Source organism: Myotis myotis, unplaced genomic scaffold (genome assembly GCF_014108235.1).
Source record: "Myotis myotis isolate mMyoMyo1 unplaced genomic scaffold, mMyoMyo1.p scaffold_m19_p_7, whole genome shotgun sequence".
Taxonomy (NCBI): domain Eukaryota; kingdom Metazoa; phylum Chordata; class Mammalia; order Chiroptera; family Vespertilionidae; genus Myotis; species Myotis myotis.
This window is the reverse complement of record NW_023416379.1, coordinates 63,049,914-63,068,501: the sequence shown is the minus strand read 5'-3', so window position 1 is coordinate 63,068,501 and position 18,588 is coordinate 63,049,914. Positions and strand designations below refer to the sequence as shown.

The following is an 18,588-nucleotide window of genomic DNA, read 5'->3' as shown; positions in this document are numbered from 1 at the left end:
GGATTAGATGGAAAATCAAAGAAGAATGTTTGAATCCTTGAATCAGTAAAGAATGTAATAGCCAATAGTGATTGAACTTGTTACTTGAATTGATAGATAAATGATGTAGGAGAGTAGGTGAAAAGAATGGGGTAAGGGAATGGAAGAAGGAAGAGTATAGTGAAAAAGTGGAAAGAAAAAACTAATAAAAAGAAACATAGTATGGAAAAAAGAAAGTAGAGAATTTGAGGAGGGCAGACTTGTAAGAAGAAAAACCTAAGACTACAAATACCTTTCTATAAAGGCAAATGAAGCAATGCCAAAAATAACGATCTTGGATTTGCAATAATTGACTGTCGCTATAGACCTCTGCAAAATATTTCTTTTTTTGCTCAAGTAAAATGAAGCATTCAATGAAAGTTCAAAACTTAAAAATAAATGGCTATCAGTTGGCTAGTAGAAATTAAATTTCTAATATCTTTAGAGAGTATGGAAGGAAAAATGAAATAGTCCTTTTTAACAGGTTACTCAAATATAAATTTAATAGGTGTAGCAATGAGCCAAAAAAAGTTCATAAGAACTTTGCCAGATTCATCATCTAATATTGGATAAAGAGAAGTTGAAGCTAATAATATTTGCCAAACTAGAGTTTGCTTTCCCAATGAGGCATTTATTTTATTGCATGCACTTCACCATGAAAGTCAATAAACTGTGAAGTGGATATTCCATTATTCTCAAAGAGCTTTGTTTTCTTTCATTGTATTTTGCTAATGTGCACATTGGGAAGCCTCTTTGAGCTTCCTGGGAAGAATCTCTTGCCATCCTGACTGAGAATTTAATTCACGAATAAGAAAAGCATTCTGGAAAGAACCCAAATTCTCAGGAATAGAATCAGCAAGAAATAACAGCTACATCTACTCAAATACAGAGAAGTTTTTCACTTTTCACTTGAGAATCAGATTGAACTGGAAATACTTGTCTTCTATATAGGAGATTAACTTTTTGAGTGTCATGCTGGAGAAATTTTAGACCACTTGTGCAACCAGAGGTATTCCTCCTGCTAACCCAATGGATGAAGAAATACTATTAAAAAGTCCGTTCCTAACCTAGCTTATCCTTTTCTTTTCTAATATGTCAAACTTCAGTACTTTTGTCAATTAATCATCTTTTAAAAATCTTACAGAAAGTCTCTATTATCCTTTGATGTTGACATGCACAGGAATTAATTAAGATAAACAAAAATAGACAATCCCATAAGAACGCATCTTAGAACTTCCAACAAGATATTTTAGAAAATCCACAGTGTGTTAATGTAAATGTTAATCATATAAACATTTATCTTTATTATTTTGGCAGATAGTGATAACCTTTATACTGGCATGTCTGTAACTTTACCATAAACAAGCAAGCAGAAGCAGCTTTATAAAATAATAATCCTATCAATTAAAATATAATAAAAAATTAAGCTTTGGAAATAAAATAATGTAATGGTTCACAATAAAATGGTAGCTAGAAAAGGTAGTCATGCTACATGATTCAAATTTTTAAAAGATATTAGCATAAGATTTTATTTTTAAAAGATATAGTTATATTTTACCAATTTAGCATAACATTTTAACAAATAATAAAATAAATTAACTTAAAATATCAAGCCATATTCTTTTTTCTATAAGTAACCAGATAATATTTACCTTATGAAAACTTCCATAAAATAATGACTTCACTTCTTCTGTGTCGAATGTAATAGTCTGCACCTCACCTCTTGTATCCTTGTTAAAGAATGATAATGTCTTGCTAGAAGCTGTAATTAACACGTAATTGTTACTAAATCACATGCCTGGTATACTTTATATTGAAAGTATTCATGATGGCTTTTTTTGGTAAGATGTCTAAAAAATTCAATAGTTTTAGTTGGGATAAAACATAATTAAAATATTTACTAATAAGCTACATTTTTTAAACTTTAAACAAAAGCATATGTCAAGTAAATATATACAGGGTGGGGCAAAAGTAAGTTTATAGTTGTTGTTATTATGGAAAATAATATAATAATTAATGAATAATACAAAAATAAACTCTGTGTTTCTCATATTCACAACTATAAACTACTTTTGCCCCACTCTGCATATTCAGAAGGTCCTTATAAAAAGAAGTCAAGAGAAAACCTAATCAACAATATGTACACATGTGCCTTAAAATAAGATAAAAATCCTTACGATCTGCAATCACTCCAACTTGTGGTTTGTAGTCTCTGTCTGTGATTTGCCAAATTGCAAAAGGGTCACTGGGAGATTCTGGGAGAAGTCTGAACAATAATATAATCGTGTATGAAGGAGGGAGTCCATTTGGGTGTAGATCTCTGTGGATAAAACAAATGAATGAATTCACTAATAAAAATTTCTCATCAGAAATAGAGAATATTTTAAATCTTTGGACCAGAATCTTATTATGGGTAGTTTTAGAAGTCATTTATAATAATCTGGCAACATATTAGAAGGGGAAAATTTTAGGAAAGACATCAAAAGAACAAGCACTAAAGGTCCATTATGTAAGTAGTAATAGATTATTTATAACTAGGGGCCCGGTGCAATGAAATTCGTGCACTGGGGGGGGGGGGGGAGTGTCCCTCAGCCCAGCCTGCCCCCTCTCACATACTGGGAGCCCTCAGGCATGACCCCCATCACCCTCCAATCGCAGGATCGGCCCCTTGCCCAGGCCTGACGCCTCTGACAGAGGTGTCAGGCCTGGGCAGGGGACCCTCATTTCCCCCCATCACTGGTTCTGCCCCCAGCCCAGGCCTGATGCCTCTGGCCCAGGCGTCAGGCCTGGGCAGGGGACCCCCAGACCCCTCCGATTGCTGGCTCTACCCCTTGCCCAGGCCTGATGCCTCGGCCAGAGGCGTAGACCCCCATCACCCTCCAATCGCCTGATCGGCCCCTTGCCCAGGCCTGACGCCTCCGCCAGAGGTGTCAGGCTTGGACAGGGGACCTCCATCTCCCCCCGATCACTGGCTCTGACCCCCACCCAGGCCTGAGGCCTCTGGTCCAGGAATCATGCCTGGGCAGGGGACCCCCATCTCCCTCTGATCGCTTGCTCCACCCCCTGCCCAAGCCTGACGCCTCTGACCCAGGCTTCAGGCCTGGGCAAGGGGACCATCATATCCCCCCAATCCCCGGCTCCGACCCCCAGCTCCCCGTGGTTGCAGGCTCCGCCCCTGCCCAGGCCTAATGCCTCTGGCCTGGGCGTCTGGCTCAGGCAGCGGGGACCCGCAGCTGCAGTGGCCCCGCGATCGTGGGCTCCGCTTTAGGCCCAGGCAAGGGACCCCTAGCTCCCGGGACTGCCAGCTTCGACCGTTCCCAGCTCCCATCGCTGGCTCCACCCCTACTTCCTGCTATCACTGGCCAAGGCGGCAAAGGCACCTGATTCTCTGATCATGGCGCTGCCTTTGCCCTGCCCCCCAGCTCTTAGCTCCCCCCTGGGTTTCCGGTCACTGTCAGTGGCAGGGGGCTTCTTCCTGCTTTCCCTTTCGCCTCCCTGCATTGTGCCTACATATGCAAATTAGCCGCTATCTTGTTGGCAGTTAATTTGCATATAGCCCTGATTAGCCAATGAAAACGGTAGCACCATACGCGAATTACCATTTTTCTCTTTTATTCGGGTAGATCTGATAAAGTCACAGAAGTCTGGGAAATTGCCAAATGGTCTTTTATCCTAACAACTAATTTTTTCTAGACACATAAACAATTGCAAAATTACATACTAATTTTAGAGTGATAAACATTATACCTATGGATGTAACTTAAAGAAAATGAATCTCACTAAATATACTTAATTCCCAGTGTCAGGGGTATAAGATTATAAAATAGCTTAAGGTTTTAATTTCTCCCTCGCTTTCTCCAGTAGTTTTTACACTCCCAAATTCCTCCCTTGAAATAAATAAATCACATAATCTCCAGAAGCTTACATGTTCCTAAAAAGAAAACGAGTAATAAATGTTAAGGTCATGTACGTGTGCCAAGCCAACGTTTAGTGCTGATAAAGGGATGGAATTCAATTAAAGGGAAATGTTGCTTTGCTCTAAGGCTGTTAGACAAAAACATGTGGTTCCATGTGTCCTCCCAGAGTTGACTCCATCGCTATTCAGGGGAACCATTAAAGGTAAATTGATGGTTTTCTGTCTGAGACTATTTAATAACATTTTATTTCTGAAGGCAGGAAAAAGGCCTTGATCATCAATTCTCAGACAAAGGAGAACCTATTCTTCTGTGAATCTTGACAGAGGGCCCAGAATGTCTCTTGAGGTTTCAAGCCCTTGCACCAACCACACCACTGGTACTTCTGGAATATGATGCTGCTCTGCCTTTTAAACATGTATTCTGGGCAAGCAGATATAATAACTTCTGTGTGTTCAAAAGCCTACTATCTCCATAATAGCCCATGTTAAAAATAATATCTTCTCCATATTAATTTATGTCTAACCTTGCCCATTTTTTTTCTTCTTTCTCAGTTAATGAGTCCTTCATTAACTGAGCCATAAGCTCTGACTCATGAGAGGACAATAGGCTGTCATGAGTAAAAAGGTAGGTATTGCCCAGCCGAGGTGGCTCAGTGGCTGAGCGTCGACCTATGAACCAGAAGGTCACGGTTTAATTTCCAGTCAGGGCACATGCCCGGGTTTCGAGCTTGATCCCCTGTGTGATTCTCTTTCATCATTGATGTTTCTATCTTTCTCTCCCCCTTCCTCTGTGAAATTAATTTTTAAAAAATCTTTTAAAGGTAGGTATCAAATCTTGGGGTGACTGAGAGTTAAACGCTGGGTCTGAAGGTTTACTGAAAAACCTAAAATTGGGAACCAGCCTGGTTGACCATCAAAGAGTTAGGAACTTCAGTGTGGCCCCACTACAATACGATCTCTGCTTCCTTAAAGGAAATTAGTTTCGGTTTTAGTCTGAATTTTCCGTCAGCTTTCCCAGAGCGTTTCACATTTCAGGCAGCATTTTCTGACCCTGTCCTCAGTTACTGAAAGCTTTATTTCTGCGTGTTCCTTTCGCTCTCTAAGTTGCCAAACACATATTTCTCAAGATTAAAATGTTTCCATTCTAATGAATAAAAAATACATACTTTGGTTATCGTTCCCAGGTGCAAACTTTCATGGAGTAAAAAATAACAACATCTAGAGCAGTGGTTCTCAACCTTGGCTGCACATTAGAATCACTGGGGAATCCTTTTAAAATCCTGATTTCTGGGCCTCATCCTCCGGAAATTCCGTTTCTTTGTTATGGGGTGGGGCCACAACATTAGCAACAAAGAAACAGAATTTCCGGAGGACGAGGCCCAGAAATCAGGATTTTAAAAAGATTCCCAGGTGATTCTAATGTGCAGCCAAGGTTGAGAACCACTGATCTAGAGCTCCCCGGCAGATCGTGGGAGCAGCGGCCAATAAAAATCAACCGCAGCCCCTCAGAACGCGGACAAGCAGAGCTGCGAGGGCTTTCATCTGCTGGAGGTTGTGAAACCCTGAAAAGAATGCTGCTCTCCTCCTGCGCCTATTGCAGCAGTCCCTCTGCACCACAGGGAGCAGCGTTCCAAATAAGAAGTTGCCTTCCTGTTTAAACAGCCTCCCTTAGCAAAAGCATAGATATGATCCTCGCCTTGAATTCAAAAGGGCCAGGAATCCATAATCCTACAGAACCAGGGTGAGATGCTTAGGTTTGAGGAGACCAAGGCTGGAGTCCTCATCTCCTGTGTGACCTGGAGGAAGACACTTAACCCAACTGCATTGACAGAAATTAAGCTAGGTCGTTCATAAGGAGTCTTCTGACCAATCGAAAGTTCCAGGATTCCAAGAGCCTCAAAAATCATCATTGTCAGAAAAAGACCCGCCTGCTGTCACACTTACGCTGTGGGCTGATTTACGAAGGCGTTCTTCTGAAGCCTGTAGGAGGAGTAGCTGGGGAAAGACCCTGACTCCAAAGAGACGCCTTGGACGGAAGCAAAATTCTTCTCTGTGAGGTTGTATGCTTCAAGCATCTTAAAACCTTTACATCAGAAAATGAAATATTGAAGTGAGGTCATTTAAATTATGTTTTGGCTTGAACCCTGAAACAAATTAGCCCACGCTTATAAATGCTTACCTGGTGAGGTGTAGCCATCCAAATAAATGAGAGGGCAATCTGCAATAGACAGTGCTCTTTAAGTATGATTCACCAACGCAATATGCAAACATTGTATCTGGACACAAATCAGCGATGTACATATATCAAATAATGAAATTGTTCATGTATTTATAAAGACTCACATTGATCTAATTTTTTTATAATGGATTTCTTGTAGACTTCCCATGTGTAGGAGAAATTATACTATTGACCAGTATTAGCAATGTCTTCTGAACATTCTCCAACCCAATTAGAATTCTACAATGTTCTTAAGAATAGTAAAATACAATTAAAGGGGGAATTTCAGATGTTTATAAATAGCTTAAAGAACTTTTTTTTCTCCCACCCGGGGAATTTCAGATTTTTGCAAAGGCAAGAGGAGTATGTTGCCATCCAACTCTCTTCTATTCTCTGTCAAGCTTGCCTACCAAACATCGTGTAACAATGACATGTCTACAGCAGTTTTCACACTGGGCCCCCCAGAGCCAGGAATCCCAGAGAGTGGCTTTCAGGACCACTGGGAGTGGACATGCGACAACTGTAGTTCCCTGCCCACCTTGCACCAGGACAGCTCCTTTCTGAGTTTCAAGGTCAGTTTCACAGTAAAGTACTGACCATTGTTTACTATTGCCATCTCTCCCAGACCTCTGAGGATTTAATATAATGTTTAATAGGGGAAACTGTAACACTTACAAATCATAGCCCTGCCTAGGATCAAAAGTCTAGACTAGCTGCACAACTGCCTCCATAATCTAATGCCCCAAGAATCAGTGTTAATGGGTGGGGAAGAGGATAAATTGACAAAAATAATGGACGTTTTGACCTTCACTGTATTTTAAAAGTTGAACATGAGATCTTGGCATAAGGAGAAAAATCTATAACCAAAACGACAAATGGGAACCAAATAAATTCCTATGGAGCACACATGTACAAGTCAGTTTTCTCATTGCTCCCTTGAAGCCCGGATGTTGACAGAACAAACACCAATTGATTACTAATAGGGGCAAACCTTCATCTCACAGTAATGCTTCTATAAACGCATTCCCGAAGCTGAAGATTAATTTACTCAAATGTCACAGGCATTGGGATGGTGGGGAAAGGATGTATTAAAACACTTTATTTCCATATAAGGAATATATTACATCTTCAAAGCTTAAAATGGACCTCTGACAAGCACACATTTAGCACAATCTCAATAGGAACAATGACTCATCGGGTTCTCAAGGGATTTCCCAGGATCTATTTATGCACAGGCTTGATCCCATATAGGATAGGGAATGGCCTACCAAATAGTTATTTTTCAAAACAAGTGAGATTATGGTCCCATGTGGACCATGACTTACTTGAGGTGGCAGTTTCACAGACAAATGTGATGAGGTTGTCCTCTATCTTCTCAAAAGATTCAAAGTCATCCACAATGAACACGTGCCGCTCGCTTGGTTTGCTGGCAATATTGGCAAGCTCGTTGTACTCCACATCAGCCACACCAACGACAAAGACACTGAACCCTGAAAAGCATGTTTACAGAGTGAATTACATACCCTTTCCCCGTCTTTTATTGTTTAAACAACTCAAAGTAAAATCTTATCAGAATCAATGCTGTATTTCCTCAGTGTGTGCAGCACGTCCTTTTAACTGACACAAACTCTCCTTAATAAATATGTCCTTTCGCCCTAACCGGTTTGGCTTAGTGGATAGAGTATCGGCCTGCGGACTCAAGGGTCCCAGGTTCGATTCCAGTCAAGGGCATGTACCGTGGCTGCGGGCACATCCCCAGTAGGGGGCGTGCAGGAGGCAGCTGATCGATGCTTCTCACTCATTGATGTTTCTAACTCTCTTTCCCTCTCCCTTCCTCTCTGTAAAAAATCAATAAAACATATTTTAAAAATAAATAAATAAACATGTCCTTTCTCCAGGTCTTCCTATTTTCTGGATTATAAAATTCAATTAATTGGATTTCCTAGAATAAAATCCTAACAAAAGGCAAACATTTTCAGAGCAGAAAGATTAACATGGTGCTCATTTCCTTCCACAGATCTACAGTGCTGATAGACCCAAGAATTCTGCAGCTCTCTTGGGCACCATTAACATTTTAAGCTTATGTGACTCAGAAACCAGGAATGGGCTCACTTAAAAATTTGATTCTCAACAAACTCAAGCTCAAAGGCAGCATTCTGGTCACTTTTAAAATGAAATATATGGCCCGGCCAGCATGGCCCAGTGGTTGAGCATCAACCTATGAACCAGGAGGTCACGGTTTGATTCCTCGATCCCCAATGTGGGGCGTGCAGGAGGCAGCCAGTCAATGTTTCTCTCTCATTATTTGATGTTTCTATCTCTCTCTCCTTCTCCCTTCCTCTCTGAAATCAATAAAAAAAGAAATGTTTAAAAAGTAAAATGAAATATACAATTCCCACTAGCAATAACTTTATTTATTTAGGTTAATACAAGTAAAGTTTTTACTCCAAAAGCTTGATTTGACTGTTAAAAAATAACTATGTAAGGAATGAGTTACATAATTCGGTATAAGTAAGGTAATATAAGGAGTAAGTATTCATAACCCCAAACTTAAGTCAGCTAGGAGCGCGAAATATGCTGAAATCTGATCAAAGTGCATAAATCAGTAGCAGTAATTTATAAAAAGATCAGTGCAGTTCCATGTAACCAAGTACTTTTCAATCACTGCAATAGATAATGCACAACATATGTCTACCTTGGACCTGAGGGGGCTTCAGAGAGGGCATTAATGCAAGTACTGGAATTACCTTGTTTCATCTCTAATAATCCTAAATAATTCATCCAAAGGGCAGTGTTGCCAGGAGGCACTAAGGATGTTTGTTTGCCAAGATGTGCCCCAGAGACGTGTCCCTGGGACCTGGCTGTTCCTCCTGTGCAGTGTACCTTTGAGAAACCTGCTTTGAGCCTGCACCTGCCAGGCTGTGCTAAAGTGAAGGCTTCCCTATGTTCTCCTTGCATAGGAGCCAGCATCAAGACTCACTTCTGCTATGGCAGGAAGCCTGCTCTGGGATCATCCCATGTTTGCATTCCACAGCCTTCCAGCCCCCATGAGAAATCTAGTTTGCTCATTGACAGACCCTGAATCACTTCTTACCCAAAGACTATACACCATGCTATTTCTGAGCAATCACCAAACCATCCCACAATTAAACATAAACTAATATTATAAGAGTATGACATACAGATTCAACAGGAACAATAAAGTAAATCAGAAATGTGGGGGTTCTTGCAATCATTTCTGAATGTTCAAAACCGTTAACATATGAGTGCAAGCACTAAGCATGGAACTCAGGCCGGGGCTTACCTGACTGCTGGATGACCGAAGCGGCTTTCTTCACCTCGTCCTGTGACCGACCGTCTGTGACCACAACCAGCACTTTGGGGACATTCTTCCTCATGCCACTCTCCCAGGTCAAGACCTTCTCCTTGATAAACGTGAGAGCCTTGCCTATAGAGGGCGGCATGAAACATTTCAGTGTCACCTCAGTGCAAACGATCCAAGTGCCATTAGCCATGCCCAACTGTTAAGAATTCGAATGTTAGAGGGAGATGGTACACTCGGTTCTTCCACTCCAAACACTCTGATCAACTGACCTGTTCTTGTGTTTCCTCCTCTGTACCTAATATTCTGGAGGGCCCCGAGGGCTTGGGCCTTGTCATTGTACGTGTTCAGCTTGAACTCAGACTTGACTTCATCACTGTACTGTACAAATGAGACCTGAAAGAAAATGTGGTTTGTGGGGAGGGTCAGTCATCTCTTTTTATGTTTCAATTTTCCAGTGAATCCTCTAACTGCCGAATGGGAAAAGGAAGTGTCTCAGACCTGACAGAGTATTATAAAGCTCTTTATAGCTAGTATTATAACACTGACTGCTGTTGGCTCAGTAAATTAATTTCTAATCTTTAATGAATAGACAATAATTGATATGAACATATAAATATACTATATTCATATGGCACCTTTCTCCAGGGTATAAGAAGGGATGGGTAAAATCGAGGAGCAATGAGAACACACTCTCTTGAACTCAACTGTGGGCTAAGCAATTGGTTCTGCAGCCAAGTGCTCCTTCTCACTGACCACATCCACTCCTTCGGGTAATACGAAAATATCACATGTGTGATAATAATCAGCACTCATCACAAACTTAGTGACAGTGTGATTTAGTGGAAAGAGTACAGACTTTGTAGTCAGGAATCGCTGGACTGAAATCCTAGCTCTGCCAATTAATGGCCATGTGACCCTGGGCAAGTTCCCGACATCTCTGGGTTTTAGTTTCCTCCTCAGAAAAATTGAGATAATTATACTAGCTTTCTAGGATTGTTGTAAAAACACGTGTAGTAATCATGTATGCAAAATAGTTGGCACAGAGAAGTTAATAAAATATGATAGCTATTTTTTTATTTTTTATTAGATATCTTAAATTTCCAAAAGGATGGAAAACTGGCTTAGCTGTTGACACATTAAATTGAGAGTGTAACTGGCCTGACTTTTTACTCTTCTTGGGTTGGAATAATATCCACAAGGTTATTTGAGGATTTGAAATTTAGTATAGTCCATAAAGTACTCTTCCATAAAAGAAGACATGATTTGCTTATGAAATTATTTGTGGTTTATGTCAAAATCTCTTATTTTCATAATGTCTCTAAGATGCCACATGAAAAAGTACAAGCTGCCAAAATAAAGAAAAAAATTCATCAGCAGGAATGGGGAGAGAAAGAAAAAGATTCGGAAGAATGACACAATATAGTCCCTTGCCTTAAGGAGTCAATGAGTTAGATAGAAGAGAGTCACACACAATAATGACCATATAAAGTGATACTTGCTATATAGTAACCCAGACAATATCCTTCAGGAGCACGGAATGCCTAAAGCCATCAAGAAAGCCACTCCAGAAAGGGGGGAATTTGAAGTGGGTCTTCAAGTTTACAGAATCCAAGAAATAACTAATAACAGCTTTATTCAGATTCTCAGAGGGACCTGGGAAGAAGGGCTCACCAAAACATAGTTTAGAGCCACTGGACTTAAGTGTTCAGTTCATTGGTTTATTGAGAGTAGTGAAGGAGATTCTCCAATTTACAGGTAAGTTATGGCTATATGCTGAATTATTCTTCAAAGCCTCTTATGGAAAGATAAGCTTTTCTAAGTTCCAACTCTAGTAAAACAAATACTTTTGAAGTAATTTCACAGCAATATAATTTGTAGCTATTTTAGGAAAACAAAAATGAAATACCCTCTGAGTCAATAATGACCATTCTTCTGATCAAGGTGGTATCTGCGACACCATGACCGAGGGGGTAGCAGGGCTCCACACACCCACTCCAGTCACTATTCCTCACTGACTCCGCTGGCTTAACAGAGGGTGATAATCACAATGCATTTAATTTCCAGAGCATCGGCTGACCTTTCATGGAAGTGTTTCATTGTAAGAGTTTTAAGCAGGAAGTTAGAACCCCCTAAATTATTCAATAGGATTATCATCTAGCCAAAGAGAATACCTAAAGGAATATTTATTTTTCTGTTTATTTACCATTTATACCCAACTCCTTCCCAAAAATGCATGTGTAATGAAAATATAAAATGACAAAAGTCAAAACATAATTTGTAGTGAAAAGTCTTTCTACTTAAAAAGAGAAGGCTGAAGGACATAGCAAGACATTACAAGTGAATAGCCACCATGAAAAGACACCCACCTGAATTCCACCAGGATTGATTTCATCAAAGGCTCCCACAGTATTGAAGATGAACTTTACAACTTTGTTAAAATTGTCATCCCCGATACTCCAGGAGGCATCAGTCAAGAATACAATATCTGCCTTGGCCCCTTTGCATACTGGGGAAATAAAATTAGAAAAAGGAAGCTCCAAATCTCACGAATTCTTTCATTCAAGTGAAATTACACAACTGAGAAATGCAGCCTATCACCTTGCTACTCAAAGTATGGTTCGGTGGCAATAGCATGGCCTGGGAAGCTTCTTCGAAATGCAGAATCCTGGGCCCTACCCCAGAGTTCCTCAGTCAGAATCAGCAACAAGATGCCCAGATGGTTCCTACTCACAATAAAGTGTGAGAGGCACTATCTAACTGGCCCTCAGTTTCTGCTCTGGAATTACTCCATCTATTTAGATCCATTGTGCAAATATATGCTCTTTCCTCATGGAACTCTTCAAGTAGCCTCAGGCAATAAATGAGGAGGAAAGGAAATGAAAAGCAACAATGTCCAGAATTTAACAAGATTAGAAATTTTGTATATACTTATCAAAGATTTGGTGCAAATAAGGTGTCTTTTAATTTTAAATTGGGCCACTATGATTATATGGAGGGAAGGAAGGGACGGAATAAAATAAATATCTTTCATTGAATCTTCAAACTTGAAGACTAAAAAAAAAAAATCTGAAAATAAAAATTTAACAACATTTTATTCTATAAAAATGTAACATGTAGATTGTACAACACCAAGAGTGGACCCAAATATAACCTATGGATTTTGGGTGATAATGGTGTGTCAATATAGGCTCATGGACGGTAACAAATGTGCCACTTTGGTGCAGGAGGGTGATGCTGGGGGAGGCTGTGCGTGTGAGGGTACAGGGTATAAATGGGAACATTATGTACTTTCTGCTCAATTTTGCTATGAACATAGAACTGCTCTAAAAAAAATAAAGTATTAAAAGAATGCAACAAGCCTAGATTATTTACTGAATTTCTTTCAACAACCTAAATTTCAAGAAACCCATTATTGTTTTACCCTATAATAATACACTTTTAACTTTTATCTTATTTAATAGGTTTAAAGAAGTTGTGACAGAGCCTTCTAAGATAAAAGAAAAATACTTTTAAAATCTGACATGCTTTCAGTTTAACTCAGAAAACAGAATGTGGGAGGAGGGGGAATAAACCAGTAGTTAATTAGTTTAAACTTAATTTGATAAAGCACAGAGAACTGCCCCAAATTACTTGAGAGACCAGCTTTAGTGTTCTCAAGTGACCATTACGCCTCAGACTTTAGTGAACAGAAATTTTTTAGCTTTGTGTAATCCAGGGCACTTCTCAGATCAGAAACCAGGACTTCCAAACCCAAAGGCTCAGGAGTTAGCTTGCAGGTAAAGCCAAAAAGATTCATGGATCCTACTGATGCCAGCAGCCCATGGAAACAAAGGCCCACCAGGTGACCGTGAACTATGTAAGGTATCATGAGACATTAATCTGCAAAATGAAGGAAAGCAAGTTCCAAATGAAGAGCTGAGGTAGTTTAGGACTGATTGCATTCACACCAAAATGCTCCTGGAGGGGAAGAACAAATCGCTGGCAATCTTTTCTTTTAACCTAAAAACTCTTCAACAAGAATCATAAATCAAAAATGTTCTCTATCAATTGTAAATGATATGCAGGCTACATTCGTAAGAAGGCAACAAATCCCTTCTTACTTATTACATTTCCAAATCAACTGGACTTACCATCTCGAGCAGGTGGAATTGTGGGAGGGGGAGGAGGTGTGGGTGGCTCGGTAGGGGCTTCTGTTGGTTTTACGGCTAGAATTTAAAAAAATAATAATTAGAGAAGCACAATATGTGCACTTTCCATAACACAGAAGGTAAATTTTAAGAGCGATTTAAATCCTTGGTGACAAAATCAAGTCTCATTGGCATGGACACACTGGGAATTCTATTGTATCCAAATTGTATTCTATCCAAATTTGGTGTCAATGATAGTCATTCAACATTGACTATAGCTACAAAACACTAAGCCAAGATTCAAAGGGTGAATGTAAGGCCTTCAGACAGGGTCAAATGAGTAGAGGTCAATAATAATAGACGACCATCAACCTCCCACTGTCCACTGGCCCTCCTCTAGCCCTTTCCTTAAAAATACCACCAACTCTGTGACAGAGGCAACATGGATTTTCTCCAGGTAAAGGTCCTGAACCAGCCACAGACTCCACCTTCAAGAATCTGCCGTCATTACATCATCACTGCTGCCCATACAGAGAAGTGCCTGTTCAGGGGTCGTAAGTCTCCCGCCCCCAGAGCATTCCATTCTGAAGCCTGACAGGCATTCCAGGTCACTCAGACACTTACTGGTGTGTTCTCTGACAGAGACACCAGGACCCTCGAGGTTTGGTGTCTGCACGAAAACAGTGACGCCGTAGTCAGTATCTGGTGTAAGGCCAGTGAAGCAGTGACTGGTTTCTGATCCACGCACTGTAATTTCCTGTCCTCTCGTTCCTGGTCATGACAACAAAGGAAAACGCCAGTGTCATCCTCAATTGCATTTAAAGGCATATTATACATATTTTTGTAAACAAACTGGCATCTCCTTTACTGAATTTTAAAATGTTGCTATGAGCTCCAGTTCTTTTCTTGTTCTGCACACGTACCATCTGCAGGGTTTAGCTTTAGCCTGTAGGAGGTGGCTGCCCGGTGAGGTGACCATCTAACACAGAATGTGTCCCACCCGACCTGGTAAGGGGTCAGATCTGTCACATTTAAATACACTGCAAAATAAAGAAAGAAAGATGATAGATTTACTTTTTAAACAAAGGCAGGAAAGCATACTTTTAATCATAACAAAATTTTAGAATTTCCACTTGGCTAAAAAAGAATGTCTGAAATCTTGCTGTTTCCATATAAGAAACATACATGAAAATGTGGAGCAGCCAAAACAGGTCTCCCGTTCCATCACTGATTTTCGAGGGAAAAGAAATATCCCATAGGCCCTCTCAACACTACAAATGTCAAAGACATCTCATGGAAAATAAGAAATTTTTCCAAAAGACAATCTGCCAAGTCCTTAAGTGATTATTAAAGCACTTGGTGATAACAAATTCTATCTGGGCTGAATCAATAATCATGGCATTTCTGGGAAAACTTTCAATTAAACCAATGCATTTAGGTAATAGATGTTTTAACATCAAATGTCAAGAAAAACTACAAAAAAATTCCTTGCACCCCAACTCTAATTCTACAGATCATTCATGATGAAATGAAATCATAATTTTTAATCTTTCAAAATTCAAAATATAATATTTCTGTGAAATAAACATATCTCATCATACACTGATATTTGTATATTGAATTATATTACTTATAGATTTGTTTAGCTGGGCATAAAAGATCACCTACTTATCTCTGAGGAAACATGCATATGTTAAGAAGAAATAATATTAAAACAGGCTGACCTGATAATTTGTACTATACTTTTTCTCACAACCATGCAAAGACACATGACTCACATGTAGTGCCTTGGTCCGTCAGGGGAACACTAAGTCCAGAATCATACTGAGCATAAACATTTACATCATAAATGGTGCTGGGATTGAGATTGTGTAACGTGTATGAGGTCACTTCTCCAACAAAGACTTCCATGGGCTCATTGGAACCTTTAATAACAATCACGAAAATACATAGATATACGTTATCACTAATCTCAAATTTTTCTTAAAATCAAAATGCCTTAACTTATACTCAAATGATAGTATCAACAGCATTAATTCCAAAGCCCCTTATGCTCTTGTTCACTGTAGCACAAGCCACATTATATGGTGAATACAAAACCGCAGGCAGAGACTGGATTCTTACCCTCTGATTGTCAAAGCATAGCACAGTACCTGGAATGCAGCAGGTATGTCATCACTGTTCCTTTAATGAGTTAATCAGTCACACAAACAGCTACCTTAGAATCACAAACCCCTTCTCAGAGCCTCCTTTGCCAGCACTGTGCTTTGCCCATAGTAGCTGCTAAATTAACCTCTTTAATGTACTGTAGAGATGATTTAAGAACATCCATCTTGGACCTCATTCCAGTTACGAACATCTCTTCCTCCTTTCAGTTCTCTCTCCGTTACTTACACAAGCTCACCTTCCCTTTCTCTTTCCTTCTCTATGTTTTTCTAGGAAAATTTTCTAGCTCATGCCATTCCTAGTACATGGAAGATTCCCTAGCAAATTTAGTATAAAGAGTATTTTCTTCCACTGTTCTAAGCATGTAGATAAAACAGAAATACAGCAAATAATTTAATAAAGGTTTTATCCAGGATCAATGGGAAATTGAAAGCAAGCCTGTCATAAATTAAACTAAAATACATATGCCCCAAAAGGAATGAAACCTTGGCATCGTGGGGAAAATACAGAAGTTTGTATTGATTAAATATGCATTATTTCATAATCATAATAGCACATGGGATGTCTGAACACAAACATTTTCAATATGTGCAATTTGATGGACCAGATAAAATTTTTAGTCATGAAAATCTCATCTACACCCATAGTAACAATGATACTAGAAATCATTGGCTTAAAATGCTATTTCCAGAAACACCTCTGATCAAAGACTGATATGATAACTGAATTGTCAGTAGAATCTAACCATAGGGAATGGAACAAAGAATACCCTCATACCCAAATAACTCTCCAGTGCATTTATATGATGACAAAGGTGCTTTCTTACCCACTGGCTTATACACAATTTTATATCCAAGAACCGGAGAGGGCGAAGGATCCCAAGATACCCTGAATCTTGTATACCATTCATCAGAGATGTGTATGTTCTGAGGTGGAAGTAGTCCCACTGCAAACAAATATTGGCACACGTTACTGACCTTTTATTGACATACAGGGAGAGCAAAGAACTTGATGAGCATAGATTATAAGTATTAATAGTAAAATCCCATGCAAGAAATTTAATGATATCCCATAAATTCCTTATTTAGAAAACAAAAGATATTAGAATGTTCAACAGAAAGCTTAGGGGTTTTTCAAATTCAAACTGCAACTCAAATGGACTTGGGAACTGGTGATTTCCAGAGCTGTTATATGATGCAGAATGACAGAAAATAGGAAATCTCATACCACTTTTAGGTCGTTAGAGAGTACAGATTATTAGAGCCAACAAGCAATTTAGACACTATCTAGTCCAACCACCTAATCACATAATAAGATATGATTTGCCCAGCCCTACCCGGCTTGGCTCAGTGGATAGAGCGTCAGCCTGTGGACTGAAGGGTGCCAGGTTCAATTCTGGCCAAGGGCACATGCCTGGGTTGTGGGCTCGATCCCTAGTTGGGGGTGTATAGGAGGCAGCCGGTCAATGATTCTCTCTCATCATTGATGTTTCTATCTCTCTCTCCTTCTCCCTTCCTCTCTGAAATCAATAAAGAAATATATTTTTAAAAAAAGACATGATTTTCCCAAGACCATAAAGCTAGCTCATGACAAAGATGGGTTCTTTCGCAGCACCACTCTACTCTCCAGGAACATAACCTAGAGCAGTGGTCGGCAAACTGCGGCTCGCGAACAGTTTGCCGACCACTGAAGAGTAAACCCTCAAACTATCACAGGCACTGCCTCCAGCTCCACGTGCTAAAAATCAATGCAGTTAGGCAGCATGTGAAGTAGATGCTGAGTTATTATTCATCGAATTACACAAATAAGGAATTCATCTTGAAAAACTTTTCCAGAAGAACAACTAGAAATGGCTTTGAGCCTTCCTGGAAAATTCAATATCTAGGAAAGATTTTTTTAATATATTTTGATAAGCACAAAATTCTGAAATGTGCCATTTCCCCTGAAAAATATCAAAATATATTCTAAAACCTAAGGGGAAGTTTTAAAAATGGGAAGTTGTTAAATTAAATCATCTTGATTTTAAATTCAAATCACTAAACTGAGTCTCCTTTGACTCAGTCCTATAGACAATAGGTGTCAATAAATATATAAATTCCTGGTCTTGGGAGACTGAGCTGAAACCACTCTAGTCTGGCTTTTCTCTTAAGAGCTTGCAATGGTAGGTCTTTCAAATTCTATAGCGTTGCCAAAGTCATTTAAGCACAAAAGGAGTTTGGGCAACTGAGCATAGTAAGGATCCTGAAATCATGCTGAACAAAGTAAAAAAAAAAAAAAAAAAAAGGAATGCCAATACTTATCAGTAACAGATCTATAGCCCAGCATGTCTTTATGCTGAAGCCGTGGCTCTCAGCCTTGAGTGCACATCGGAGTATCAGCAGCATATGCACACCTCATCCCAGTTACATCAGCAACTCTGGGGCTGGCCCCCAGGCAAAGCAGTTGTTAAAGCTCCTCAGGTGATTCCAATGAGCAACCAAACTGGAGAACCTTTGCTCTAAGCCCCAAGCAACTGCCACCAGTGTAGGCGAGAAAGGGGGAGCGGGCCTCAGCACTGGTAATTCTTTGTAAAGTACTTGTTACAATAGAAAAAATATTTTTGTAGAAAAGCTACATTTGTAAAGAGAGAGGTAAATGCTAAACATCTCGATTATTTATGACTTAAGATTCTATCATGGTGGAGTGATTTTTTGCTAATACTAAATTGACGTAGCAGCTACAGGCTTAGCTGACACCACACAAACTAAAACAATACTCAGAGAAATGGTTTTCCAAAGGAGAAGTAAAACTATCTCAAGCAAAGCAAAATATGGAGATT

The 18,588-nt window shown here is 39.5% G+C and overlaps 1 protein-coding gene across 8 annotated transcripts in view; it reads right to left on the bottom strand.

Annotated features, from left to right (window-relative positions):
* Positions 1-18,588, bottom strand: part of COL12A1 (collagen type XII alpha 1 chain) — a 114,417-nt gene that overhangs the window by 27,548 nt on the left and 68,281 nt on the right. For all 8 annotated transcript variants that reach the window (XR_004969004.1, XR_004969003.1, XM_036318289.1 and 5 more), the window contains 13 exons: positions 16,597-16,716; positions 15,383-15,529; positions 14,528-14,644; positions 14,229-14,375; positions 13,608-13,682; positions 11,844-11,983; positions 9,747-9,870; positions 9,457-9,600; positions 7,478-7,642; positions 6,114-6,152; positions 5,879-6,017; positions 2,196-2,338; positions 1,671-1,780 (listed from right to left, as the gene is read on the bottom strand). Coding sequence is in view for 6 of the 8 variants with exons in the window: in XM_036318289.1 (XP_036174182.1) it covers positions 1,671-1,780; positions 2,196-2,338; positions 5,879-6,017; positions 6,114-6,152; positions 7,478-7,642; positions 9,457-9,600; positions 9,747-9,870; positions 11,844-11,983; positions 13,608-13,682; positions 14,229-14,375; positions 14,528-14,644; positions 15,383-15,529; positions 16,597-16,716 (1,610 nt within the window). In the remaining 2 variants the exon portion in view is untranslated. The remainder of the gene's footprint in view (positions 1-1,670; positions 1,781-2,195; positions 2,339-5,878; positions 6,018-6,113; positions 6,153-7,477; positions 7,643-9,456; positions 9,601-9,746; positions 9,871-11,843; positions 11,984-13,607; positions 13,683-14,228; positions 14,376-14,527; positions 14,645-15,382; positions 15,530-16,596; positions 16,717-18,588) is intronic.